The following is a 25646-nucleotide window of genomic DNA, read 5'->3' on the forward strand; positions in this document are numbered from 1 at the left end:
TTACCGCATGGCTATTTGGTGCTGTACTCTCCGGACGACGATGCGTACACAACGGGGCCATAAGCCTAGAACCTCTTGGTATAGCGTCGACTTCGAATTCCTGTCGACTCAAAAGTCATAGGAATAGACTAAGTATACTCTCGGACCCTAATCTTAGGACTCGGGATAAGACGTGGGCTTATGTAAATATCGGCACGACGACCTCTCAAGAAACGGGCATAGTAAGGTTCTGATATCTCGTAGTGATGCGACAGTAGGATGCAATCCTATTGAAATCTGCCACCAGTCGTAAATTGGTAGGCCCGGAGCCTCTTCTGGGGAGGATTTGATCACTACCTAGGTAATCTCGAAATCTTTCAAGGTTAAAATCTGTCGAGACAGGTATGACGAGTCTAAAACTGCAAAAGCCGAAGATCTCAAGACAGTATCGCCATCTTGTACCTCTCAGAGAAAACGAGGCGAACGTTGTTTATCAACATCATGCCTCTGGACTCTCGAACAGATCAACAGGCATTGCGTTGGACAAATGACACGGTGTACCGTTAACCTACTTCGGTACTGACGGTGTTGGTGTCGCACTTCCGCTCGAGTTTCGCTGATGCTGTTGCTGTGCTCCGTGTTGAGCTTGAGCTTGAGCTTGAGCTTGAGCTTGAGCTTGCGCCTGCGCTTGTTGGGCCTGCGCTGCGGCGGCGGCAGCAGCTTGTTGCTGTTGCTGAGCTCTAAGCAGCTGCGCATATTGGTGTGGCCCATTAGCAGCAGCAGCATGTCCTGTACCTCCCGCAGCAGCGTTCATCGCAGACTGTGCAAGGTTGTGGTTATTGTGGCGGGTATTTAGCAGCTGCCTTGCCATTTCACGGACCATGTCTTGTGGCGTGTTGGGGTGTTGCTGTCTAATTTGACTCTCAATATGCTGAAGCTGTGAGACGTATGTCTGGTGCGTCGGCTGAGGTATTGTCGTATTTGGTCGCGGCGACCCTGCTTGGGACGTCATGGGAAGGCCTGATGCGGGAGGAGTCGACATTCCTGAACTATTTCCGGCGTTGAACTGGGCCATCATTGCTTGGGCCTGAGCATTAGTAAGGTAACTTTTCTGGTTCAATCCACTCATCGCGGCAGCTCGCATGGCGGGGGGTGAACTTTGCAAAGGCATGCTTCCTTGTGGAGTCTGAGATTGTTGCTGATGTTGTTGTTGCTGCTGCTGCTGCCGCATCTGCACCGAACGGCGCTGTTGCTCGGAGATCTGCTGCGCTTGCATCAAGAGCTGAATGTCTGGCTGTGCAGTGGGCATCGCCATCCGCGACTGGCCGTTTACTGTAGGCATCTGTACTTGAGAGGTGCCATTCATCTGCATAGGAGGAACGAGACCGCCGCTCATGTGATTAGAGGTTCCTGTACCATTCGGAGTGGCATGCATGGGCATTCGCGGACGACCTTGGCTGTTCATCGGGATTTGACTAGGAGCACCGACACGAGCCATAGCCGCATGGGGATGAGAGGCTGCCATCTGAGTATTATTCTGCGGGAGCTGATTCACATTCTGGGCGGCTGCCATCTGTGCAACCTGTCCTTGCTGTGCTCTTTGAAGGGCAGCCTACGTGCGCATATTAGTTTCATTCGGTCAATATTCCTAGGATGAGAAAGGGGAGGTTCATACTCTGCGCTGGGCCTCATGACGCTGCTGTTGTGCCATCCTCTCTGCTAACCTCTCGGCCATTGCTTGATCTCTTTCGAATCGCATGATACTGTATTCTCTCGGGGTCTTGGTCGGGGCCCTTTGCTGGGGTGTTTCATTTGGCTTTCTCGTAGCTGCAAGAGAAGCGGCATGCTGCTGTTTTTGTATGGCTGTCTCACGTTTCTTTGCAAGCTTTCTCATCGCGTCTATCATCGTCAGGTGTTTCTGGTTACGCCGCCTCTCTACCTTTAATGGAACGTTGTACCGCCGCTTAGGGATCGGTGTAACAGGACCATTAGAGTTAGCTTGCTGTTGCTGCTGTGCTTGTTGTTGCATCGCGTTCTGATGCTGTCGAATAACTTGCTGTGACGATTCAATTCTGCCCTGCCATAGCTTGAAATACTGTGTTTTCTGCATATCATGAGGAAGTCCCTCGAGCATAACCCAGCGTTCAAAACATTCCCATGGTGTCCGCCTCTCAGCCCCAGAGCTGAATAAGGACTTGGAGGAGAGTATGCTAGATATTAGAGACCAATTATAAGAATACTCACGAACGAGGCTCTTCAGTTCATCATCCTCGGACTGTATCCATTGGGAAGGGCTACGGCACTCATAAAATGACTGGAAAGGCATAGAATGCTCATTGGGCGGACGGAATTGATGTCCAGCGTGCAGTCTATCCCTGAAACTTTTATTTTCGGGTCGAAACAGCGCCACGTCGGGGCTTTCTGGCTCTAGTCGAGGTTGGCTATTGTTCAACTGACCGAAAACGACTCCATCATCCTCGTCGTCCTCCTGCACATAATTGTATCGGCTTCGCTTCTTTGGCGGCTCGTTTGGCGCGAGTTCCATTCGGCCTTCCACGAACTTGCTTAGTGGTAATGCAGGGCGTCTCCACGAAGCATCAGGGTCGTATTCTGGCGCGGTGAGGTCGGACTTGGGGACTTTCAGCGGCGATCCGTAAATAGGCAGCTCTTCAAGTAGCCGGTCCGCGGTAGGAGACTGATGTAACGCAAATACTATATCGTCGTTCTCTAGGGCGAATATAGCCGATGGAGCTACTGTGTCGAGAATACCCTCGTGAGGCTCGTCGTCTGGCTCCATTGGGGAGTCCATGTCCGCGGATGGAATAAGGTCTGGCGTCGGTTGACTATCCGAACTCTGAGGGTTATGCACATCACCCATAATGACCTCCCTAGTATCGGCTGGCGCCTTAGGAGGTATGATAGCATCTACCTGCAGGGTCTTGCGATCTTCTATAGAAGCTGACACCCATTCGGCACAGGCATAAGCAAGGTTCCGGGCGGCTGCCATCTTCCATTTTCGCTCTTCACGGAAATCAGTTCTCATCCATTTCATCTCTTTAAGTAAAACATCCCAGTGGCATGGTTGGCGCGTGGGCTCAGGGCAACGCTTTGGTTGGCGTAAAGACCACTTGTTATGATGTTGCAAGTGATAAACCCTCTTAAGGACCTTGCAAGCTTGATTGTCAAGTATTTGGGTGTAAGAATCGGGCGTTGACAATGTCTTATGGGCCTGGTGTAAAATCTGGTCCAGAGGTCTCATCCATTTGGAGTTTGAGGCAAACGCCTGGACAAAAAGGGGAGTAAAGTAGTCATCACTAGCTATCTGCCCAACCTTCTGCTGATTCTGAACCAGTGATTTATCCGAATCTCCGGTAGGTTTAGTTTGTTTACCGAACACTACTGTCGACCGTTTACTTTTCTCTACAAGCTTAGACCTTCCAAGAAGGCTTTGCGGATGCTGTCTAGACGACTGAGATGTGGGTGTCACCAATGCTGTATGATCCGATAGGGATTCTCTCGACCTCCTCGGCGGCTCACTAAGGATCTCAGCAACCGGTTTCTGTCGAGCAACCCCCGTAGGGCTGCTACTTCGCTCTCGAATCGGCTGATGAGATTGCGCTGGTTGGGGGGAACGTCGCGTTCCTTCGGAGTCAAGTTGCGGTGTAATCGGAGTTGAGTCAACAGGGGCCACCGAAATTTCTTTCTCCATGACTTCGTTCTTGCTTCCACCCTGAACAATACCGTTAGTAAACCCGGCGGCGGTTGTACTTGTATCAGTCGGCGGTTTCTCGTTCCTCGTATCCGTAATCGGAAAATCACGGGAATCATTGTTAGGAGGCTGCTGTACGGGCAATTGTGGGATTGTATGGAAACTACTCGTAGTCTGCTCGAAGCTTGTGGCCACAGGCTTTTCAGGCTGCGTAGTAAATAATGGATTGTTTAGCGGCTGTACCGAATTAACTTTCGGGTTAGCATTAATTGGTATCTCCGTTGTTGTAATGGTGGGTGCTAGCAGCGCGGGCGGTTGGTCTTTGACTCGATTCGGAATGCTTTCGGATGTTCCAGCCACGGTTGGCTCAGACGGCGTTAAGCTCAATGAATTTTGTCTTATCGACGCCACATCTTTCATTCCCGCCAGCTTGGCCTCTGTACCGTCTGCAAGTGGCACACTTTCACGAGCTGGATTTACATTGTTCGTTGTACTGGAAAGGACTGGTGTTGTTGAACTTGAAGATGCGCCATCAACTCCGTTAGTGCCGTCGACCTGAGAAATCGAGTGAACCTCAGCCACCTTCTCTTCAAGCTTCGTAGCTGGGGCAGGGTCAATATCCATCGGCTCGCCATTGTGGGTACCTCCTAAATGCGTGTCCGCATGTTGCGCTGTCTGCTGCGGCTTCGGCTGGAGTTGTTGTTGGTGCTGGTATTGCTGCTGTGGGTGTTGTAGCGGTAGTTGTTGGTGCTGGTGCTGGTGTTGCTGTTGCTGTTGCTGTTGCTGCTGTCGCTGTCGCTGGTCATTCATAAGAGCTTGAACTACTTGTGGTTGAGGAAGATTGACAGAGGCCGCGGCGTGACCTGTTGGAATCTTGGGGGTTCCATCAGGCCTATCGTTCGTAGGTGGATGCTCTACATGTTCACTAGACGGAAACCTAGGTTTAGATAGATCATTTGATAACGGAGCGGGAGGATCTGGTCTCGTAGGTCGTCCGGAAGATTGGATTGGCCAAACTGGCTGATGCTGTTTCAATACGGGACTAGATGTTGGTATTGGTAGAGTGGAGGGAACATTCGTTTGGCCATCACTAATTCCTGGTCGCGATTGCACTGGAGGCGGTACCATTACGGGTCGCACGATAGCGCCGACATCTTTCTTCCTACTCTGATGAGCATTTTCGCTTGTGATAATATTCTCGCCGGGTCGGGCTAGTGGAGGGTATTCGGATCGAACTCGTAGTCGCGTAGGAATATTTAACTCGTTTAATTTTCTCCCTCTAATTTAGAATATTAGCAATTAGCAGCATGATCAATACCGTAAACGACGAATGTTTTCAAGACCATCGAATCCGCCAGTCTTTTTTTTTTTTTTTAGTTTTTTTTTTTTTAATTCCCAACACACCAAACGCGATCGGAGATATATAAAATATAAAAAGACGCGAAGTTTAGACATACTGTAAGATATCACAACCTTCAAGAAAATGTAACTCGGCAGCGTTGGTTGGTGGCGCGTCTGGATCGGCGAAGCTTCGCTGTGGGAGGCCATCCGTAGTCGTGGCGACCGCATACAGAACGCAGAGCTTCCTCTTCCTCGAACGAATGATAGCACTATAAAAATATATATCATGAGTATCGGATCAATTAGCTCTATTCATCCGAATATATCACTGACCTGCATTCTGCCCGCTTTGATTGCAGAAGCTTCGTGCGGTCGGCGGGCACGACCTCAGTCATAGCATCGACCACCGCGACATCCGTTTTACATGAAAACGGATGACTCTCCAGGCTTAATGGTACCACTGGAGATGAATCCGATGTTATTAAGTGATGGAGATGATGGCGTTGCGTTGTACTAATTGAATTCTATCTTCGCGATCATTGACAAGAAGTCTCTTAGATTAATTTTTTTGCTTTCCTTTTCGCAGATGATGCCTATGGTAGCCTATGGTGGCCTACGGTACCGACCACTTCAGTGCACAGGGGCATCCTGATAGGCCTGGCTGGACCGATACATAGTGGTGACCCATTCTAACGAATGCTATTGCTACTACCTAAATTCCCTAAGGTACCTGCTATAAGCCCTATCTGTACAGTGTATACGTGTATACAAGCTTAGAGGCAAATAAGGCGCAACTAGATTGTACCGATAACCATTTCTAAATTTGCTTGCCCCTCCTGCTCTCCTCGTCCACGTACAATTAGGTACACGTATGCGTAAGGCGTTCAACGTGTTCCTATTACCTCTAACCTGTATCTAATGTATCTATCTAATGCACTTAAAAACCTAGGTACCTATCAGGACTTAGATAGTTGCTTGCTATCCACCAGAGCGCTCTGACCATACTAGATTATCTTCACATGTAGTCCGTATATAACGCATCCGCGCTCGATACCTTTTGTCAGTGCGTAAGTGCAGGATCGTATTTAATATCATGTTCCATTATGTTGTTTACCTAGGTACATAGTAAAAAGTTTAGAGTTGCGTCAAGTATCAGGTAATACATGTACTAGGTGGTACCTAACCTGATTTATGCTTTGGTCTAAGGTGAGCCACACTCCATTAGATAATCAAACTAGAAATTTAAGGCTCCTAGCCACATTTGAAGTGCCGCCTGATGGTTCCAGAATGCTACCAGGATTAAGGTCTATGGACAACTTCGCCTCAAATTTATGTCGTCAGCTACATACCAAACAATAACTATAACTATTCGCTACCCAAGTCTTCGCGTGTCGGTACTAAACACCTCTATTCCTCGCCTCGACTCATTCGGTCGTTTGGATCAACAAAAATGCCTGAACCAGCTCCGCGGATAGCGATCAAGTTTGGTACATCGTCATCCTCGAAGTCTGCCAACGGAGCTAAGAAACAAACACATTCCCAGCCGCCATCAACGCTAGGCAAACGTCAGCGACCACACGTTCTCAGTCATGTTTCCGATTCCGGGAGCGACGACGAAGCTCGACATGAAGTAATCACAACTATTGGTGATGATGTATCTGAGTCTGAAGCTAAGAGGCGAAATCCGAGGACAGACAAATCGGGGCGCGCCAATGCCCCCTACGTGATAACCGGCCACGAAAACCGTGACTGGAAGGCAGAGTTAAAAGACCAGAAGAGCACTAAGAACGGTTTACCATCGAGGCGGGCGGAATCTGGCGACTCTGTAGAGAGGGATCCGGCTGACCAGGACAAGCAAATCAAATGGGGTCTTACCGTAACGAGGAAACCAATACAAGGCGATACTGACAATTTAGATGAGAGCCTGTCAAAAGACGAAGGGTATACAACAACCGGCCGTGGAGTAGTTCATCCCAGTGATGAATCTGAAGTTCCTACGAACGAAGATACCGATGCCATAGATGCTCTCTTGGGCAAGAAACGAAATTTTACAAAAGACCTCGTTATCGAAGGCAAATCAAGACATAGCACGCCCACGACGCTTTCGGAACAAGATGCTTACCGTCGTAGGATGGAAGAAGCTGCAGAGGTGTCGACCATAGACGAGTATGATCAGATACCTGAGGGCGAATTTGGAGCGGCCATGCTACGTGGAATGGGTTGGAACGGCGAGGAGCGTGGTGCAAAGCCGAAAGAAGTTAAAAAACGACCAAATCTGATGGGACTTGGTTCTAAGGAGGATGAAGAGATTAGGAAGGGAGAGTTGGCCCGAAAACACGGGCATCGTGAACGCAGACCCCGTCTTAATGAGTATAGGAGGGACAAAGAAAAGGAGAAACGAGACCGTGGTGATAGTTACAAGTCCGAACGCGAACGCGAGCGCGAGCGACGAGATTACGGCCATAGCCATCATCGTGATCGAGACCGGGATAGCCATAGACATTCCGAGCGCAGTTATAGGCGCTGAAAGAGCTGGCTAATGCCCGGCCAGTTCGACCGAATGGAATACCAGCGGCTTCTTAGCGCGCTACGCTATATTGACTGCATAAAGTCGCCTCATTCCTATATCTACAACACGACTTCCCATTGTTGGTGAATGTTGGATTTCTTAAGCCGTATCCATTAATGCACAGTGCACAGAACACAACACCACGTACGGGACTTGCCACTCGAGATGAGATATTTGCCGAATGAGTTCCGTCGACTAAAACCGTTGGTAGGTGTCTTGCCAGATCAAATTAGAGGTTGTAATACACCCTTTGTTAAACTATTTAATACACCTTAATGCATACTATTCGATGTGATACTGACGTAGAGGGACTAGGCATCGTTGAGACTAGGAGTGTTGAGCTATTCATAATACCAGCTTCCGCCAAATTGGTGCTCAACACATCAACGGGGCTCTTCCGGGACCTATAAGTAATTGCTGGTATAGTCAAAGCGGAATAACGGAATAACACCTAAACAGCATGGCCGCGATCTAGGGCCTTGAGGACACGATTGCTTCTACATCTCTGCATTTGACCTAGAACTACAACGTTATTGTCGGTGTAGTCCTACGTGGTAAATTATCTTGTGGACATTGCCTCTCCTTGCTTTTTATATCATTCCCCTGGTCGATCCCTGGCTATTACCTTGTACGATATCGAGCCCTGGTGGCATGGTGTATTCTAGGTACTACACGTATGCGTGAGCTATGTGCTCTTTTGATAGCTATGCGAGACAACAACGGATGTTGCTGCCTGCCCCTAAGCAGATCGTTCGTGATATCTCGAGAGAAGTCGCAGTCCAGATGCCATAGCATTCCCTTAAAGCATCACCTACCAAGACTCGATGTCATTGTAAAGAGGTCATATCTTACTAAGGACAGCCTCTGCAGATGTCAGTGCATTATCGATATCACAGTGCCGTAGATCGGCTCTACAGAACAACGTGGCCTTTACGCCAAGGTACTAGAATTTCGAGAGGTGGGTTCTAATGTTATTTTCTGCCAGGTCTTGTATAGAAAGAAGAGTCCGAGAGTATTTGTTTAAGGGTATACCTTGCCTATCAAATTTAGCTAGTAGCTGAGATAAGTATTACTTCCAAGTTTGCTTTCCTTGTCAAACACCTGTGTATCCTGGTACAATCCTATGTAGATGTATCTTAGATGTTGACCCCTATTCAATTTTTGGAGGCTTAAGGTCAGCTCGGTTGTGGGGATGACCTAGTACCTGGACAGCTTAGGACAGCTTAAAACAGCTGGATTTTAAAGGTAGGTGGGGGGTTTTTCACACCGTTGGAGCTCTAAGTCGTGGCCAACCCCACTATGATTACAACGGAACGGCATCTACTGTGGTTCTAGCTTAGGGTCCCCAGCCAGTCAGAGGCGCCAATTCGTGAAAAGGGTTATCGGGTTGGTTATCAGGTTTAGAGCATGCAGGGAAGGAGGGCGGTCTGTGAAAGTGGGAAAGGGCAAGAAATACTCTGAACTACCTCACGCTTTTCCCACAAATTCTTCTTCAACTCTTTAAGACAAGACAAGACAAGACACAAAGAAGGTTATCGCAAAGTCTTTCCCGGCCCCCATTGGCTTTGCAATCTTCACTATGTCGAAACCTCATAGTGTCAATGGGAGCGAATCCGAGTTCGAATTCATCGAAACTCCCAAAGCTCCCACTCCCACCTTCGAGAAGTTTGAGGACTGCGGTGTGCGAACCACATCGGTAAGTTTTTTCCCCCCTTCTCTTTCATATCGGAATCCGCGGATTCGGTAAACTGGTTTTATTGAAGCATTCCGGAGGCTAACATTATCTTTCTAGTACCCATCTATCAAAAATGCACCTCTCCCCGCCGATTCGGCTGGTGCTGACACCTTCTCTAATATCCTGCTATTCTCTTTGATGGGTGGTGTCCCTCTTTACATGTCATGGAAAGTCGGAGGTGGTCTAAAGACTGCTATATTCTTCGCCTTATTCACTAGCATTCCTATTCTTGCTGGTTTCTGGCTCACTATCTCTTCTATAAGTCCTCGAAAGAACGAGAAAGCCAGATACCCCGGGCGGCCGATCGAGCACTACCTCACCTTCAAGAAGCAATCTGATAAGCTCAAGTACCATGGCAAGAACAAGATCCCCCTAGAGACCTTCTACGAAATGTACTTCGACGGTGATGTCGACTTCAATGGTGACTGCCTTGAAGTCTTGGAATACAGGCATGATTGGGCAAGCTTCCGATTTACCTGGGGCCTCTGCAAGTACTTCTTGTTTGGCATGATCCCCGAGGTTATCATGCACTCGAGGAGTCAAGGTAAGATATTACAAGAATTAGCTGCTAAGGATAACCGCCGGCTAACCCCATCAAGATGAGGAACAGGTCCGTGACCACTACGACCGTGGTGATGACTTCTACGGCTGGTTCTTGGGTCCTCGTATGATCTACACTTCTGGCATTATCTCAGATATCAACACCGAGGAGACCTTAGAACAACTTCAGGACAACAAGTTGGCTATTGTTTGCGAGAAGATTGACTTACAGGAAGGCGAATCACTGCTAGATATCGGTTGCGGTTGGGGTACCCTCGCACGATTTGCAAGTGTCAACTACGGCGCCCATGCTACCGGTGTTACTCTCGGCCGCAACCAAACTGCTTGGGGCAACAAGGCTCTGCGCAACGTTGGCATTCCTGAGGAACAGAGCAAGATTCTCTGCATGGATTACCGAGACATCCCGGTGCCCCAGGGCGGATACAAGAAGATCACATGTTTGGAGATGGCCGAGCACGTTGGTGTTCGTAAGTTCGGTACTTTCTTGAAGCAGGTATATGATATGCTTGACGATGACGGAGTTTTCTTCCTACAGATTGCTGGTCTTCGAAAGCCTTGGCAATACGAGGATCTTATCTGGGGATTATTCATGAACAAATACGTCTTCCCCGGTGCTGACGCGTCAACCCCTCTCGACTTTTTCATTGGCGGACTGGAAGGTGCCGGGTGGGAAGTCAAGGGAGTCGACACGATCGGTGTGCATTATTCCGCAACTCTGTGGCGCTGGTATAGGAACTGGTTGGCCAACCGCGAGAAGGTTGAGGCTAAGTATGGAAAGAGATGGTTCCGCGTAAGTTTGCCATGAAGTAGCACTTGGGATGTATATTGTGTGGCTAACAAGTCGAAATAGGTCTGGGAATACTTCCTTGCGTCCTCAACCATCGCCTCCCGACAGGGTTCTGCTACTTGCTACCAGATTGTTCTGGTCAAGAACATTAACTCGACTCACCGGGTTGAGGGTATCTCAACCCAGTTCGGTCTAACTGGTGCTCTAAAGAAGGCCGCTTCGAAGATCGACTTCGGGGCGTGGGCCAAGAAGAACGCCGACCAATTCCCTACTTCGGCTGCGCAGTAAGAGACAATAGTTGAAAGAGCCGATAGTCTGGAAACACTAGTTTCCGAGTCTCAGCAAAGTCTACATTGTGGCATGTGGCACTGGGGGAAGTTGATAATGGAGGCAGTACAGCTTTAGGTGGGAAAAGGAAGTGTGTCAAGATGACTTAGCTATTCAAGTAATAGGGGTCGTAGTGTAATAGAGACGATAAAGTAGTAAATACGGGGGTGAAAGAATAGCTAAAGCAGATGAACATAATCTACCTAATGATCAACTAATCGCCAAAGTTGATAGGAATAAATCGTGAGTGCCATTATATGTTTGTACACCTATGTAAGCTGTGGGGATGCGTATGCCGTATTGATTTGCGTAGACAGGTACCTGAATAGGTACCTTAGTACCTTACATGTATGTACCTAACGCACTTGAGGTCTGCATAAAAATCCACTTGGTACGTACACCCAGCCATTGAGTTTTGAACCAAGCCTGCAGGCCTGTTACTGGTTCGTGTTTAGCGGTCGTGCGCCTAAATTATGCCAAGCCACTCCTTGTCCCGTTTGATTTCTTCGGCTGCTTCGTCATCTACAACAATTGAACATACTTTCTACAGACTTTCTACAGGCTTTCTTGCTTTTTTAACATCATCATCGAGCAGCACTACTAGGTCCTTAGGACCTCCCTAGTCTGTACCTCTAACACCCCCTCTAGCAGCACTATTTTCACTCTAGAGATAATCGGATTTCATTATGTATTCCAATTCTAATTCATTCATGGGCGGTAACAGCCTGCGACCCGGCCAGCAGTATGGCAACTCGTACGGTGTTCCAGGCCAGCAGCCTCAACAGCAACAGCCGGGACAGCAGCAGCTGAGCCCATTCGCACCCCAGCCGACGGGATATGGGCAGGCTCCCTTAACCCAGCAGTATACAGGCTTCCCTGGTGCGCAAGGCATACAACCGCAGCAGACGGGAATGCCTCAAGGAATGCCGCAACAACCCCCTATGCCTGTAAATCTCCAGCCTCAGTTCACCGGGTTTCCTGGCCAAGCTCCTCAGCAGCAGAACTTCCAAACAGGTGCTCCGCCAGTACCGCAGATTCCCTCGCAATTTCAGGCCCAATTCAACCAGCAACAGCCCCAAAGCTCATTCGCGCCAGCAGCCACTTCGCAAGCCCCGTCCCAATTACCTGCCCCGGCCCCTGCAATCAATCCTCAACCGACAGGCTTCAGCGCGATGGCTGCTTCGTTCAAGACTGGTGGCGCGTCCGAGTCGCTGACGGCGGGTCGAGGGGCTCAGAAGCCTACAAACAAAATACCGAACATCAGGTTATCCTTTATCACAGCCCAAGATCAGGCCAAGTTCGAGACGCTGTTCAAATCGGCCGTGGGTGACGGGATGACAATGTCTGGAGAGAAGGCTCGGGACCTATTATTGCGATCGAGACTCGATGGAGATTCTCTATCACATATATGGTATAGTATACTACTATTGCTTTCCAATTAGGAATTATCTAACCTCCAGATAGGACTCTTTCGGATACCACTCGATCTGGCGAACTACACTTCCCGGAATTTGCGCTAGCTATGTACCTCTGCAATCTGAAGCTTGTGGGTAAAGCACTCCCTGGAAGTCTACCGGATAATATCAAGAATGAGGTATCAAGTATGGTCGATATAATCAACTTTAGTATCGCGGAAGAAGCTGCTAGCTCCGGTGCGACTAATACTGCAGATTTCACTAGGCAGAATACTGCCACGCCACCGACGATCCAGCATCCTCAGCCCATGTCGTCTAATTCTCAGTTACTCCAGACACAGATGACGGGATTCCCCGGTCAAGCAATGCAGCCACAGCAGACTGGATTTCCAGGAGGCCTGAATAACCCACAACCAACCGGATACAACGGGCCTATGCCGCCAATGCCACCAATGCCTACGGGCTTTGCTGGAGGGTTGTCTCCCGCCAGTGCACTTCCTCTCAATGCGCAGCCGACTGGAATGCCCGGTCAATGGGGCCTAGTCAACGCCCCAGCAACCGGACTACCTAACATCGACGCGCTACAGGCCCGAATGATGCCACAGGCAGGTCGCGAACAGCAGAATTATACCACTGCCGGCTTATCTGGCAACGCAGTGATTCCGTGGGCCATTACCAAGGATGAGAAGACCCGCTATGACCAATTATTCCGGGCGTGGGATGGTCTAGGTAAAGGTTTTATCGGAGGAGATCAGGCAATAGAAATCTTTGGCCAAAGCGGTCTCGAGAAGCCTGATCTTGAGCGAATATGGACCCTCGCGGACAACGGGAACAAGGGCAAACTCAACCTTGACGAGTTTGCCGTAGCTATGCACTTGATCTATAGAAAACTAAACGGTTATCCCGTTCCTAATGTTTTACCACCCGAGCTTGTACCGCCGTCTACCCGCAACTTTACCGAATCACTTGGTACTATCAAGTCCATGTTAAGCCAAGAGTCTGATTTCCGTAAGACGTCAGGCGCCGCCTTACTTCCCCAGAAGACGGGAGTTAGTTACTTAAAGAGTCATTCCTTCAAAGGAAATGCTGGTGGGTTGAATGCTGGACGGAAAGATGCGACAGTGTTCAAGAATAACGACGATCAAGTTGGGTACCGGTCGAGCGCACGACGCAGGATCGGAAATTCCTCCCCCCGGCCAGAGTCACCTTCGTCTGTTACCTCTAACGACGAACTTTCCATTGACCAGTTAAAGAAAAAGATTCGAGAAAAGCAAGTCCTCCTAGATGCCATGGATTTCAAGGACGAGGCCGCCGCCGAGGAGGATGATATTCTTGACAGGCGTGATCGGCGCGAGGCCGAGGAGCTATACCGTCGCATCAGGCGAATCCAAGATGACATTGACGCCCATCCTGATGCTGCTCTTGCAAGTGGCGATTCTGAAGCCGAGAGGAGGGCTCTGAAGCGCCAGCTACAAAACCTTACCGATAAGATCCCTGAGCTAGCTTCCCAAGTTAGAAAGACTGAAAAGGCTATTGCTGAGGCTAGGCTTGAACTCTTCCGACTCAGAGACGCGAAAGCGCATCCTGGAAGCGCCTCTAACATCGTTGGTACTGGACCGGGTGGCTCGATCACCGAGTCGGACCGTCTCAAGGCCAGAGCTAAGGCCATGATGCAGCAGAGAACTGCTGCGCTGACTGGCAAGAAGTTAGACATCGGTGATGATGAAGGAGATGCGGCAAAGAGACTAGAAGAAGAGAGCCTCAAAGTTCGAAATGAAAAGGATATCAACGAGGGCATGGTCCGAGACGTAGAAGAGAGCGTTCGGGAATTCTCGCGAGGTATTGAAGAGAACCTCAAAGAAGGCGGCCAGAGTGCTGCCAATGAGCACGAAAAAAGAAGATGGGAAGATGCTCTCGGTGTGGAGGATGAGGTGCGAGACTTCATATTTGACTTGCAACGTTCGAGCCGGGCCGCTCGAGTCAGGGCCCAGGACCGTAAGGGTGGACGAGCACCCACGACCGAGCCCGTTAAAGCAGAGGCACCACCAGCTCGTTTGGGCAGTCCTTCGTCAGCAACCCGCACTGCTACGCCACCAACCAGCCGTTCACCAGCGCCCGCCGGCGGGTCCTACTCATCATATAAAACTCCAGAGGAGAGGGCCGCGTTCATTAAACAGCAAGCAGAACAGCGTATGGCCGAGCGCCTTGCAGCTCTTGGAATCAAGACGGCTTCTAAGCCCGGGGAGACTGCGGCCCAGAAATTGGAACGTGAGAAGGCAGAACGTGCGGCCAAGCGCCGACAAGCGGAAGAAGAGGATGCCCGACGCGAGCAAGAGCGGCAAGCTAGAATTGCCGAGGAGCAAGGCGTGGCTCCTCCTGCTCCTGCTCCTGCTCCTGCACTCAAGGCAGAAATCAAGAAACCACCTCCGCCTCCTTCAAGGAAAGGTGGGAAGCATGAAGACACATCTGCTGCAAAGAGAACCGAAGAGGAAGAGGGCGCTAAGAAAGCCGAGGAGCAGCGCCTCGCCAAAGAGCACGAAGAGCAACAGCGAGCTACTCAGCAAATGGAGTACGTAACATGCCACCCCAATTTTCCATTCGTTATTCAGACTAACTCTTTACAGGGATGAGGCCAGACAACAGGAGCAAGAACTCGCTAGTGAACGCGATGCTGCATCTGCCCGCCTCAAGGCTTTAGAGGAACAAGTCCGCCAAGGCAAGCTAAAGAAAGAGGAAGAAAAGAAGAAGAAGAAAGCCGCTATGGCTGATGCGAAAGAGAAGGAAGCGAAACTGGCAGCCCAACGTGCCGAAATCGAAGCTGCACGCCAAAGAGAAGTTGAACTTCAGAGGCAACTCGCGGCGATGGAGGACGACTCTTCCTCCTCGGACGATGACGAAGGTCCGCAGCAGATCACCCCTCAAGCATCTACTCCTACTCTTAGTAGCAGTCAGCTCGGTAGCCAGGAACTAGAGCGTAAAGCTACGCCACCTCCTGCCCCCGCGCTGCCTGTAATGTCCCCCCCTTCGGTTGTCGCTAGCCCGCCCTCGGAATCGGAGAGTCGTAACCCCTACCGCCGAATGTTATCTCAGTCCTCGGAGTCATCCGTGGCCCCCCCTGCGGCTGCACCAGCTGCTCCTGCTCCTGCTCCCGTCCCCCAACCACCACCGCCTCCCCAGCCGGAAGTGTCCACTAATCCGTTTTTCCGAATAACCCAGGAGGCCAAAACAGTACCACCTCCTTCTCGAAAACGGCCAGACACAGACGATGAGTGGGGCTCTGGAAACGAAGAGGATGATGAAGATTCAGATGATGAGCGTCCAGCCGCCGGTGCTGCTCAGCTAGCTTCTCTTCTCTTCGGCTCCATGGGACCTCCTCGACCACTATCGGCCACGGGTGACAAGTCTGCTGGAGCTTCGCCAGTTGTAACTTCAACACCTTTCAGCCCTCCCCCTATTGGAGAGACCGCGGGGTCACCTGCTGCACCTCCACCGCCGCCACCCATGCCAGAGGCAGGTGTAGGAGCTCCCCCGCCACCACCTCCCCCAATGCCTAATTTCGGGGCTCCCGGGGCGCCTCCGCCACCCGCACCACCGATTCCAGGGATGGGTGCTCCCCCTCCACCACCGCCGCCAGCTCCGGGTGCTTTGCCAGCTCCTTCCGGCGGCGGAAGGCCTTCTGCCTTCTTGAACGAGGTCCGCCTGGGCAAAGCGTTGAAGAAGACGCAGACAAAGGACAGAAGCGGTTCAGGCCTGGCCGGTAGAGTCTTGGATTAGAATGACAGTAAATCTAATCACCATCGAAAGAACTAGCTATATGAGATAGGCCAAGATTCACATATGCTCTAGGAGTGAAAGTCTTGGATGGGTCAGATTGTATGAGTGAGTGTTGCGATTACGTAGGGGGGGTGTTTTCCGATAGCCTTGGCTTATGGCAAATAGATTTGCTAGCGGATAAACATGAGACTTCGTTTTCTTCGTTTCATGAGTAGTAATATATACTTTTGTATTTATCTAATTACCTTGTAGAGGAGAGTGTTACTTCTCTAATATAAAGATATATACCATATCTGACCGTCTTGTCTGTTTATGTTAGCTGCTTTTTTATATCGTGAAAAGGTCAAATCTAATACGACCTAAGAATACTCGGTAGAGACATCGGCTGGGCTTAACCGTACAGAGTTGAACAGTTCCACTCGACCTGGGATTCAATTACGCCTGCCAAGCCAGACCCCTCGGGGTTAATCAAGTTTATACATCATCATACAAGACGGGTCGCGGGTCGAATAGTCTTACCCCCGTTATCTCCTAAGAATATTCACAAGCAGAGCGTAAGGCTGTCATTACTAATTACATACAAACCAAGGATCGTCTTATTGTCAAGTTGTGATTGGTTCTTGGCCGTGTAGCTCGACCTCAAATCATGCTGGAACTTTCAACCGCGAGCAGGGTTTATTTGTCATCGTGCGTGGTTTAGCTTGTTCCTTTGGGGGGGGTATAAAAGGGGTCGTGATATTTGGTTGACATATAAATATATTTAATCGTTGGTTATTTCTAATAACTAGTTGATATAGGAGGTAGCTACCTAGTCATATTTTTCAGGCACATCTACTTTGTCAGTGAAGCTACGAGGATATCTTACCTAGAGAGGTTCAAATTCAAAATATAACATGAGCGCCTCTCCATCCATCTTACTCATCGGTGCCGGCGAGCTCGGCACAGCCGTCTTAGAGGCCCTCGTCGCGCACCCCAAGCGCAACGGCGGCTCCATCGCCATCTTACTTCGGCAATCTAGCATCTCCTCGCAGGACCCAGCCAAGAAAGCGCAGAACGACCGTCTAAAGTCCCTAGGCGCTACCTTCGAGGCGGGAGACCTAGCGAATGATTCGGCCGAGAAGCTCGCTGGGGTGTTTAGGAACTACCACACTGTAATCTCCTGCTCGGGCTTCGGCCTCCCGCCCGGAACCCAGGTCAAACTCACACAGGCGGTCCTGCAAGCTAAGGTGCGGCGGTACCTCCCCTGGCAATGGGGCATCGACTACGACGCCGTGGGGGGTGGCAGCGCGCAGGATCTATTCGACGAGCAGTTGCGCGTGCGCGCGTTGCTGCGCTCGCAGCAGGATACAGACTGGATCATCGTGTCGACGGGGCTGTTCATGAGTTTCCTATTCCTACCCGCCTTCGGCGTCGTCGACGTCCAAGGACGAAAACTGCGCGCGTTAGGGTCCTGGGACGCGCGGCTGTCCCTTACCACGGCGACGGATATCGGGCGTATGGCGGCGGAGGTGGCGTACGATCCGCGGGATGTCTCGCGTCGGGTGGTGTATATTGCGGGGGACACGGTGACGTATGCTCGGGTTGCGGAGGTGGTGGAGGGGAGGTTTGGGGGGGAGTGGACGAGGGAGGTGTGGGATGCGGAGGGCTTGAAGGAGAAGCTGAGGGAGAGGCCGGAGGATGGGATGCTTAAGTATACGAACGTGTGGGCTGTGGGAAGGGGCGTGGCGTGGGATATGGAGAGGACGCTTAATGCGCAGAGGGGGGTTGAGTTGCAGGGTTTGGAGAGTTATTTGAGGGAGATGCCGGATTTGTAGGTAGGTAGTGGAACTGGGTTGGAGATGGGAGTTTTTGTTGGATATAGGGGTTGGGAGGCCTATGTGCGAGATGGAATGTTAATGCTAATGTGAAGTGGTATTAATACATCGAAACCTGTCTCTGATGATTTGAAGCTTCTGGTAATAAGATGGACTCTAAGGATATCATTAGCTAGATCCTCGGATTATTATACACCTTTTAACTTAATAGGAGGTATAAGTGTGATGGGTATGAAGGTAAGTATAACCCAAGGTCGAAGAAAGCGGAATAGATAATACTCCACCCCTTATTATCCTAGAGATACAGGTTATTATGCTTCATTGAAGGACTATCTTTGTTCTAGCTACCTGCTATAGATGTCATGGCTTTGAGAACTAGATAGAAATCCGGCAGTTAATAAGACTAAATGTATCTTACTAAGGATTATCCAAGGGAATAGATAAAAGTAACGTTTAGCTGTTGAGCATGCTACGTCTATTTTCGGCTGTATGATATTCAACCAAGGACGTCTTGGTGACACAGCTTGGCAATACTACCTATATAGAGGACTGCCAATACACCATCTAGCTAACCGTATCTCTATGGTTGACTAGGAACAAGCTTATCTGATTCGACAGCTCCGATCAGGTCGAAACATAGATCCGCGGTAACAGCACGGTAGTCATCGTAGTCTACTAGTGAATTACCAGTGCGTCAGCTAGGGTCTTATTTCCCTCGCCATTTCTATATACCTAATTGGTGTGTATAATGTATTCAGACTAGTTGTTTTCATTCCCAGACACCATGTGTGTGACTACTCGTGGGGTTGCGACAGATACAGCGGCGATCCCACGGCTTGGCTCGATCTGAGGCCCTTGGCAGTGCGTCTTGGCAGATTCAACGCCGGGGTCACAACTATGTAGGTACTCGATACTCGAGATAATACTAGAGTATCTATTTTTGGATCGCCGTTTGAGGGGAAATATGTGTGATGGTTGGTTGGTTCAATTGCGTATTCGTGAGATGAGACTTAACCTAGGGAATATGATAAGAATCCGGACACACCTCCCCCATCTCTATGGTTTCTCCTCCCTTCTCTCGATAGCTAGTCCTCGTCCCAACTTATTTTACTTGTGATTATATCTTGTCTTTTCTACGAAGTGCACAGGTGCACTACATTATAATATTTACGTTCTCAGCTAGTTGTCTACCCTCCTAATATCCATCCCCCCCCGTCTAGTCTCGATTCGCATATTTACTTCTATTATTACAACCGGATCACCCCAACAGACAAAGACAAAGACAAAGACGCAATATGAAATCCACATTTACTATCATCTTCGCCACGCTCATCGGCCTCTCTATTAGCGCCCCCTTAAATATCAACTTAGGAGCTTATTCACCTGCGCTGGTAGTCGGTGATGGTGCCATTGGGTTCAACGGGGCGGAAGGCGCGGCGGCTGCTGAGGGTGCTGCGGCTCTGAATGGAGAGGGAATTGCTTCTGAATAGGCACATCAGATACTGAACTAGATGGCAGCTAGCTCTATGGTACGTGTTGCTATACCCTTGGCGTTTGTGATATTTGGTTGTGGTATTAATGATTTAAGATAGTGATACTATCATTTGATACCCCTTTCATATGCATCGACATGGGATACCAGGTCACCTACATATAATATTATAAGCTAGGCGAGACCATATATTCTGGACACCTTTCCCCGAGAGCGAATACCTGTTCAAGTGTCGTTAGAAGGCAGACCAGGTCATTAGTAGTGGGTAGGATATCAGTGTCTGTCTTATGAGTGTATAAAGATTTAAGGGCAGGGGGAAAGGACCTCGGGAGTTGAAAGCGGGAAAGATGAGAAGCTTATTGCGTACAAGACATAACGCCAGGGGAAGCTAGGTCACTACACAATAATTAAATGGTAGAAATATAATTGATTCAGGCTATACGCCAAATAAAGTCCAGGGGTATCGATACTCTTCCACCACTTCTAGTCTTAGACAGCTAAAGTCTGTGTTTCTAGATAACTTTCCTCACTATATTTTTCCTCACTATATTGAAGCACCCGTCTTATTTATACCGATCCTCTAAAAGATACCAGAAGATGGAGAAATTATAATTAGCTGTGCCGAAAGTTGATATGCCTCACCGTAGTTGAACATAATAGTCCGTCTACGAGGATGCATTTTCCTCGTTTTCCGTATGGATTGCCGTCCCATTCTTTGGAGTCGCGGGGTGTGCTAGAATACCAGCCTCGGGGTCAACGACATGCTCCCCTCTCTTAGCAGCCTGAATAAGGTCTGGCCGCTCTTCCTTGAGTCGCGCAAATGTCTTCTCGGCGTCCCAAACCCATGGCGTGGGTGCTGCGAATAGGAGGTCCATCTCCTCTAGCGTCCGCTGGTTACTCTCCGGGTAGAGAGCCCAGACGATTGGAATAGCTAATATGTTGCACGCGCCGAAGATGTGTAGCGTCGTAGAGCCAATGTCTAAGGCAGTTTAGTTAGATGTAGCTATGTTAAATTAGAAAGGGGGCTGGCTGAACTTACTCGAGAACATGACAGGACACAGAAGCGTTAGCCATCCGTTTCCGATCGACCAGCCGACAACACCCCAGGCATTCCCTTTTGCTCGGACCTGGAGAGGGAAGATCTCGGCAGGGTATAGCCAAGGTACCGTCAACCAAGTTGCACCGAAGACGGATGTGAAGATAAATACGAAAGACGCTGCTGCTGCTCCGTAAGAGCTGGCCTTATCCAATTCACCGTTCGCAGTCGCATCTTGGCCCAGCTTAGAAAAGGCGCCGGCAAGGAACATGGCGACTCCTTGACCGACAGCGCCCCAGTACAAAGTCCACCTGCGGCCGATACGATCCAAGGTAAAGACACAGATGAGAGTAGCGAACATATAGAAGATATTGTTCAGACCGCTAATCCACTGGCTCTTAAACGTGTCGAAGCCGGCTATGCGGAAGATAGTAGGCGCGTATACGGTGACACCGGCGATGCCGACCCATTCCTGGATAATCTGCAGCCAGATGACGAGCTGGACACGTCGTCCGGTGTGCAACTCGCCCGAGCCGATGCCAAAGAGCATATGTAGATACGAGTTCTTTTGAGACTCTTTGGATTCGAGGGCGACGATGTTAGTGATGTCGTGCAACTCCGACTCGGCTCTCTGGAGATCCTCTCCCGTCGATCCTCTCAGTCGGTGCAGGATGAAACGGGCCTCTTCAACGCGCCCAACCTTGGCAAGCCATCGAGGCGATTCCGGGAAGAACCAGACCGCTCCTAGGAGTACGAGGAGCGGGATGATTTGGAATGCAATGGGGAATCGCCATCGCAATGCTGAATTGCCATTATCGATGAATGATAAGCCGAATTCGAGCCAGTAAGCGACGACGACACCGAAGATGTTTAGAGTGAACTCTATGGCGATGAATTGACCTCTCGAAGTGTGTTCCGCCGTTTCAGTCGCCCTAAGGAGGAGTTTAGTTAGATATATTTAGATAGGTAATGTTATAAGTGGTTAAGAATGTCTTACCAGACGGGGACAATGGCATTGAGGATACCAGTTCCGATGCCGTTCACAGCACGAGCGCAGATCATCCAGTTGTGATTCATAGCCGAGCATTGCAAGCTCGCTCCTATGACAGCCCATACTGATCCTAAGGCGATAGTCTTTATTCTACCGATCTTATCACCAACCCATCCTCCGACTAAACACCCAATTAAAGTTCCTAGGTAGTAGACTGAGACGATACCGCCTTGTAGTAGACTGTCCGTGATGATAGGCTCATCTGTGTCCGGATCGACGTATCCGAGGCCCATGCGATCGATATAGTCCTTAGAATTCTAGTATAGCGAAATATCCTATGTTAGCTTTATAATCCCGCTATCTTGAAAGCCCTTGAGGTCTTTCTCGAGCAAGATGAAATAGTAGGGTTATCCCACTTACTACTGAGTGTTAGCCACTGTACACGAAGGAGAAGTTTGGGATAATAAAATCTCATGTTGTTATACATACCGTTCACTCCAGACATCATACCCTGATCATATCCAAAAAAGAAGATAGACTATAATAAGTTAGATACAAGCGGACTATTAGAAAAGCGCGGGGATTAATGTATGATACGCACCAGCGCGGCGATACAGTTGATCGCAATGAGCAGCTGTCGCTTCTCTAGGAAGTTGGCTACATTGGTGCCGGGAAGCCTCTCTATCTTGGCCATTCTTGCTTGAAGCAATACAAGATCGATTCTGGCACTACTCACTTAGACATATGCATGCGTCTCCTCTTGTGAGAACAATCGCCAATGTTGTGAGAGGTTTTCTAAAAGGCCTACACGAGAGGGGGGTGATCTACATGATATATACCCAACGAATGATACTTGAGTTCTGTACCTACCTAGCCAGGAGACAAAGGCGTCGCCCAAACTCATACCAGATACAGTTAGACCAACGTCGCAGCATAACCTCCGCGTGGGAACCAATAGCTTCGGCAACGCAGGTCACGAGCCCCCGGTCCTCGCCGCGTCTCGTACCCGACATCAAGCCGAATTGCCTCGCTAGGGATGGGCACGACAAGGAACAGGGCATGGCTACATGGCTAACGAGGAAACAATGCGACGTTTTTATTCGGATTTAAACCCCGCAGCCCCAAATCCCCAGTCCCACAGATCCCAACACAGAGGAGACGAGGGGAAACGAGGGGGAGGACGTCCTCATTGGTTAACCCCATGGAGCCTCCACAAAGGAAAAAAAAAACTCTCCACTGGGGGAGACAGGGGGAGGCAGGGGAGGTCAAGGAGAAGAAAAGGAAACCCACCACAAACAGGGATTAGTTTCTTAACATGTTAAGCTCTGAGAGGCTCTCTTACAAGTCACACTATTAGAAGCTAGCCAAGCTCGTCTGTGTGCCTACCAACCTACTTTACTGTAACTGTATTCGCTTTGAATCCCGTTTGGTTGGATTTGAGGCCTACCTGATAACTCACATGTCAATCAATGTCAAATGATAGACTATTTCTATCTAGCTATGCAGAAACCTTTTCCCTCCCAAGAAGAGTTAATGAATAGCGGTGTAAACCCGGTATGTGAGACTTACTATTATGTAAGTTAGAATACTATCGTGTAATTCGCCAGCGATGCTATTGTTGTTCTCCATATGCGCTCCAATCAGCGCTCGAAAGGAGATGGCGATTTTAGCTTCAATGTTGCCGCACGGATTCCCCGTTCCTCACTAGTTCGTTTAGTAGAGGCGTCGACGGGTTTGCGGCTGAGAGACGTGTGCGCCATCGGACGTCGCTAGAGCAGGGGTGAAAGTGAAAGATGAAGAGCTATGAATTCTCACAACATTTAACTCGGAGTAAGGGTAGCTCGAGGATACGCTAGGACTATATGATTATGACTTAGGAGTCAAGTCGAAAATACCGGAAAGTTTAGTCCGCTCGAAGTACATCACACAAAGAAGAAAACACCTAATATTGTCTTGGCCGACTTGACTAAGGCGGGCAGACGAACTTGAACATGCTACCTGGATTACAGCCATATTCGGGTACAGGGCAAAAGGAGATCACGAAGGTTGAACATCTAGTGCTACCAAGTAGGCATATTGAATAGCATAGTTACTAACAAAGCTATAGGCTATAGCTAAGAACCAAACAAGTAAATTTCGAGCCGTCTAAAGATCTGCTACCTTGGTCCTTTGTGTAGATACTCAAGAACCCATCATGGCAAGACCCAGCAACAAATAATTATAAAGAGTAAGGAAATATAAGTCTAACTAACCATCGGAACCCCTGGTCCTCGGGTATACACAAATTCATGTCATGTAACCCCATTTTCATCTACTATAGTAGGCACAACAACCATCAGGGGTTCCCGAAAAAAGGAAAAAAAGAAATAGTAAGAAAACACAATACGCCCACCAAACGCCCACCAAACGTCCAAACGCCGTGCCCTCCCTCCCTCCCCCCCCCCTTATCCAATTTGCACAGCACAGCACAGCACCTAGGTATAACCCCGATCATCTCTCCGCCTTATCAGGATCCCTATACCAATTAAACTCGGAGTCATTCAGACACTCCCCCACCGTCACGGCGTGGTATCCCCGCAGGTACATAGTCTGAATCATAGCCGGGAGCAGCTTCAGCGCCGTCCACTGGCGAACGTCATGCGCCAGCACGATATACGACCCGTTCCCGTCCTCCCTCAGCGCGTCGTTGAACAGGCCGATCGAGGCCTCGATGTCCTTCTCCGTATTGTGCTTGTAGTCCTTGGTGTCGATGTTGTACATGATGACGTGGTACCCTAGCGCTCCGAGATCCCGCATCTCGTCCGGGTCGCGCCATTCTCCGTACGGGGGACGCATGTACGTCGGCGGCGTGTACATGATGTTGCGGAGGGCCATCTCGTTGTACACCATCTCGTTGAAGCGGCCCTCGCGCCCGATATCCTTTAGATGCTTGTGCGACCAGGTGTGCGAGGCGATCTGGTGGCCGCTCGAGCGCATGCGGTTGATCAAGTCTGCGTACTTTGAATTCTTGTCGATGCGGCGGCCCAGGAACGGGTTGTTGCCCGTGACGAAGAACGTCGCCTTGATGTTGAGCCCGTCCAGCTGGTCCAGGACGTGGTTGGTCCAGAAATAGGGGCCGTCGTCGAACGTCAGTGCGATTTGTCCCGGGTTGGCGCAGGCGAAGATGGCTTGGCCGTAGGGGACGTCGCCGATGTGCGGGCGCGACATGTTGAAGAGAGGCTTTCCGTCGGGGATATCGCTGTTTGGCACTGTTAGTCGACGTATTGCTGGGGAGTGAAGTATGCAGAGGAAAATACTTACGGGTCTCTTCGTGAAAGAACAGAAGGCGGAACATTATCGTGACCGTTGGGCGCGGGGCCATTAGCCTTGATGTACTCATTTTCTTGTGATATGCCTATGGCGGCAATGATAGTGAGACCTAGGATTAGTAGCATGAGAAGGGCAAAGGTTATTGACCTTTTTGCCGTGTCGCTGCACATGTCGAAGCCCATCTTGAATCGCTAATGCTTGAAGTTCATAAGAACAAATACTGTAAGCTTGTTGCTTGGTCTTGGTCTGGCATGGAATGGGAGGGAGGACCGATATATATATACGTGTCTTTTGGCCAATATCTGAGAGTATAATATGTTGGGAACTGAGGACTGCGCTACAAGCCTCAGACTCGTCAGTGAAACCTATACCAGTGGAAAGTAAGCTGTGGCGGGAACTATAAGTTTACTCTTTCTCATCAAAGCCACTCAGGTTTATAGAGTTAGATATAGTAAAGTAAAGTAAGGAGCCAGGTGTCCTCCCCCCCTTTCGCATAATATGCTACTAATGACCTTTAGGTTGGCCAGGGGACCGAGAATATAGGTAGCTAAGGTTTGACGAGGCTCGTGGGTCGCCTTTCCATAAGAAAAGTTAAACACTATACGCTAAGTCAATAGTATAAGCCTGAAGGTTAACTGCCTGGGTACATGACTCTAGGATAAGGCCTGTGCTGTGGTTGATAGGAACCATCAAGGTCAGTCTGTGCTCTGCTTATAGGTCTTGACCTTGCGTTTAGGCCATCTCCGGCTCGACTACCATACTATCCATCTCGCTGACCGGAGATTTCGTTACTCTGGTCCTCGCATG

At 49.6% G+C, this 25646-nt stretch overlaps 8 protein-coding genes across 8 annotated transcripts; 5 read left to right on the plus strand and 3 right to left on the minus strand.

Moving 5' to 3' along the window:
- Positions 1–547: 547 nt before the first annotated feature.
- F4817DRAFT_319375 (uncharacterized protein) lies at positions 548–5424 on the minus strand (the record flags this gene model as incomplete). Its single annotated transcript, XM_049301057.1, has 4 exons — positions 548–1591; positions 1655–4967; positions 5146–5298; positions 5363–5424. 4 exons carry the CDS (start codon positions 5422–5424, stop codon positions 548–550), a joined length of 4572 nt encoding a protein of 1523 aa, XP_049155577.1.
- A 773-nt stretch (positions 5425–6197) lies between these two features.
- F4817DRAFT_235261 (DExH-box splicing factor binding site-domain-containing protein) lies at positions 6198–7975 on the plus strand. The gene is made up of 3 exons (XM_049298961.1): positions 6198–6235; positions 6297–7805; positions 7925–7975. Exon 2 carries the CDS (start codon positions 6480–6482, stop codon positions 7554–7556), a length of 1077 nt encoding a protein of 358 aa, XP_049155578.1. The 5' UTR covers positions 6198–6235; positions 6297–6479; the 3' UTR covers positions 7557–7805; positions 7925–7975.
- A 1042-nt stretch (positions 7976–9017) lies between these two features.
- Positions 9018–11264, plus strand: F4817DRAFT_348484 (S-adenosyl-L-methionine-dependent methyltransferase). Its single transcript, XM_049304695.1, has 4 exons — positions 9018–9294; positions 9391–9877; positions 9933–10684; positions 10745–11264. Exons 1-4 carry the CDS (start codon positions 9178–9180, stop codon positions 10967–10969), a joined length of 1581 nt encoding a protein of 526 aa, XP_049155579.1. The 5' UTR covers positions 9018–9177; the 3' UTR covers positions 10970–11264.
- Positions 11265–11529: 265 nt separating this feature from the next.
- F4817DRAFT_348485 (uncharacterized protein) lies at positions 11530–16489 on the plus strand. The gene is made up of 3 exons (XM_049304696.1): positions 11530–12419; positions 12473–14992; positions 15048–16489. The coding sequence occupies exons 1-3, from the start codon at positions 11695–11697 to the stop codon at positions 16195–16197; spliced, it is 4395 nt and encodes a 1464-aa protein (XP_049155580.1). The 5' UTR covers positions 11530–11694; the 3' UTR covers positions 16198–16489.
- Positions 16490–16871: 382 nt separating this feature from the next.
- Positions 16872–18215, plus strand: F4817DRAFT_235277 (isoflavone reductase family protein). Its single transcript, XM_049298962.1, has one exon. The coding sequence runs from the start codon at positions 17091–17093 to the stop codon at positions 18009–18011; it is 921 nt and encodes a 306-aa protein (XP_049155581.1). The 5' UTR covers positions 16872–17090; the 3' UTR covers positions 18012–18215.
- A 671-nt stretch (positions 18216–18886) lies between these two features.
- On the plus strand, positions 18887–19943 carry F4817DRAFT_348487 (uncharacterized protein). The gene is made up of 2 exons (XM_049304697.1): positions 18887–19540; positions 19604–19943. The coding sequence occupies exon 1, from the start codon at positions 19307–19309 to the stop codon at positions 19499–19501; it is 195 nt and encodes a 64-aa protein (XP_049155582.1). The 5' UTR covers positions 18887–19306; the 3' UTR covers positions 19502–19540; positions 19604–19943.
- Positions 19944–22690, minus strand: F4817DRAFT_348489 (general substrate transporter). The gene is made up of 5 exons (XM_049304698.1): positions 22132–22690; positions 22021–22068; positions 21537–21847; positions 20543–21471; positions 19944–20482 (listed from the first exon to the last, which is right to left on the minus strand). Exons 1-5 carry the CDS (start codon positions 22222–22224, stop codon positions 20169–20171), a joined length of 1695 nt encoding a protein of 564 aa, XP_049155583.1. The 5' UTR covers positions 22225–22690; the 3' UTR covers positions 19944–20168.
- Positions 22691–23968: 1278 nt separating this feature from the next.
- On the minus strand, positions 23969–24604 carry F4817DRAFT_348490 (uncharacterized protein). Its single transcript, XM_049304699.1, has one exon. The coding sequence runs from the start codon at positions 24504–24506 to the stop codon at positions 24021–24023; it is 486 nt and encodes a 161-aa protein (XP_049155584.1). The 5' UTR covers positions 24507–24604; the 3' UTR covers positions 23969–24020.
- Positions 24605–25646: the final 1042 nt, after the last annotated feature.

The sequence above is a fragment of the Daldinia loculata genome, assembly GCF_022478755.1.
Source record: "Daldinia loculata strain CBS 113971 unplaced genomic scaffold F4817scaffold_59, whole genome shotgun sequence".
Lineage (NCBI taxonomy): Eukaryota > Fungi > Ascomycota > Sordariomycetes > Xylariales > Hypoxylaceae > Daldinia > Daldinia loculata.

Coding starts and splice junctions, on each gene's coding strand:
- F4817DRAFT_235261 (XM_049298961.1), top strand. CDS start 6,480: ATGCCTGAACCAGCTCCGCGGATAGCGATCAAGTTTGGTACATCGTCA.
- F4817DRAFT_348484 (XM_049304695.1), top strand. CDS start 9,178: ATGTCGAAACCTCATAGTGTCAATGGGAGCGAATCCGAGTTCGAATTC. Junction 9,295..9,390: donor GCGGTGTGCGAACCACATCG/GTAAGTTTTTTC, acceptor TTATCTTTCTAG/TACCCATCTATCAAAAATGC. Junction 10,685..10,744: donor ATGGAAAGAGATGGTTCCGC/GTAAGTTTGCCA, acceptor AAGTCGAAATAG/GTCTGGGAATACTTCCTTGC.
- F4817DRAFT_348485 (XM_049304696.1), top strand. CDS start 11,695: ATGTATTCCAATTCTAATTCATTCATGGGCGGTAACAGCCTGCGACCC. Junction 12,420..12,472: donor GATTCTCTATCACATATATG/GTATAGTATACT, acceptor ACCTCCAGATAG/GACTCTTTCGGATACCACTC. Junction 14,993..15,047: donor CGAGCTACTCAGCAAATGGA/GTACGTAACATG, acceptor AACTCTTTACAG/GGATGAGGCCAGACAACAGG.
- F4817DRAFT_235277 (XM_049298962.1), top strand. CDS start 17,091: ATGAGCGCCTCTCCATCCATCTTACTCATCGGTGCCGGCGAGCTCGGC.
- F4817DRAFT_348487 (XM_049304697.1), top strand. CDS start 19,307: ATGAAATCCACATTTACTATCATCTTCGCCACGCTCATCGGCCTCTCT.
- F4817DRAFT_348489 (XM_049304698.1), bottom strand. CDS start 22,224: ATGGCCAAGATAGAGAGGCTTCCCGGCACCAATGTAGCCAACTTCCTA. Junction 22,069..22,131: donor TCAACTGTATCGCCGCGCTG/GTGCGTATCATA, acceptor AACTTATTATAG/TCTATCTTCTTTTTTGGATA. Junction 21,848..22,020: donor GTATGATGTCTGGAGTGAAC/GGTATGTATAAC, acceptor TCGCTATACTAG/AATTCTAAGGACTATATCGA.
- F4817DRAFT_348490 (XM_049304699.1), bottom strand. CDS start 24,506: ATGCGCTCGAGCGGCCACCAGATCGCCTCGCACACCTGGTCGCACAAG.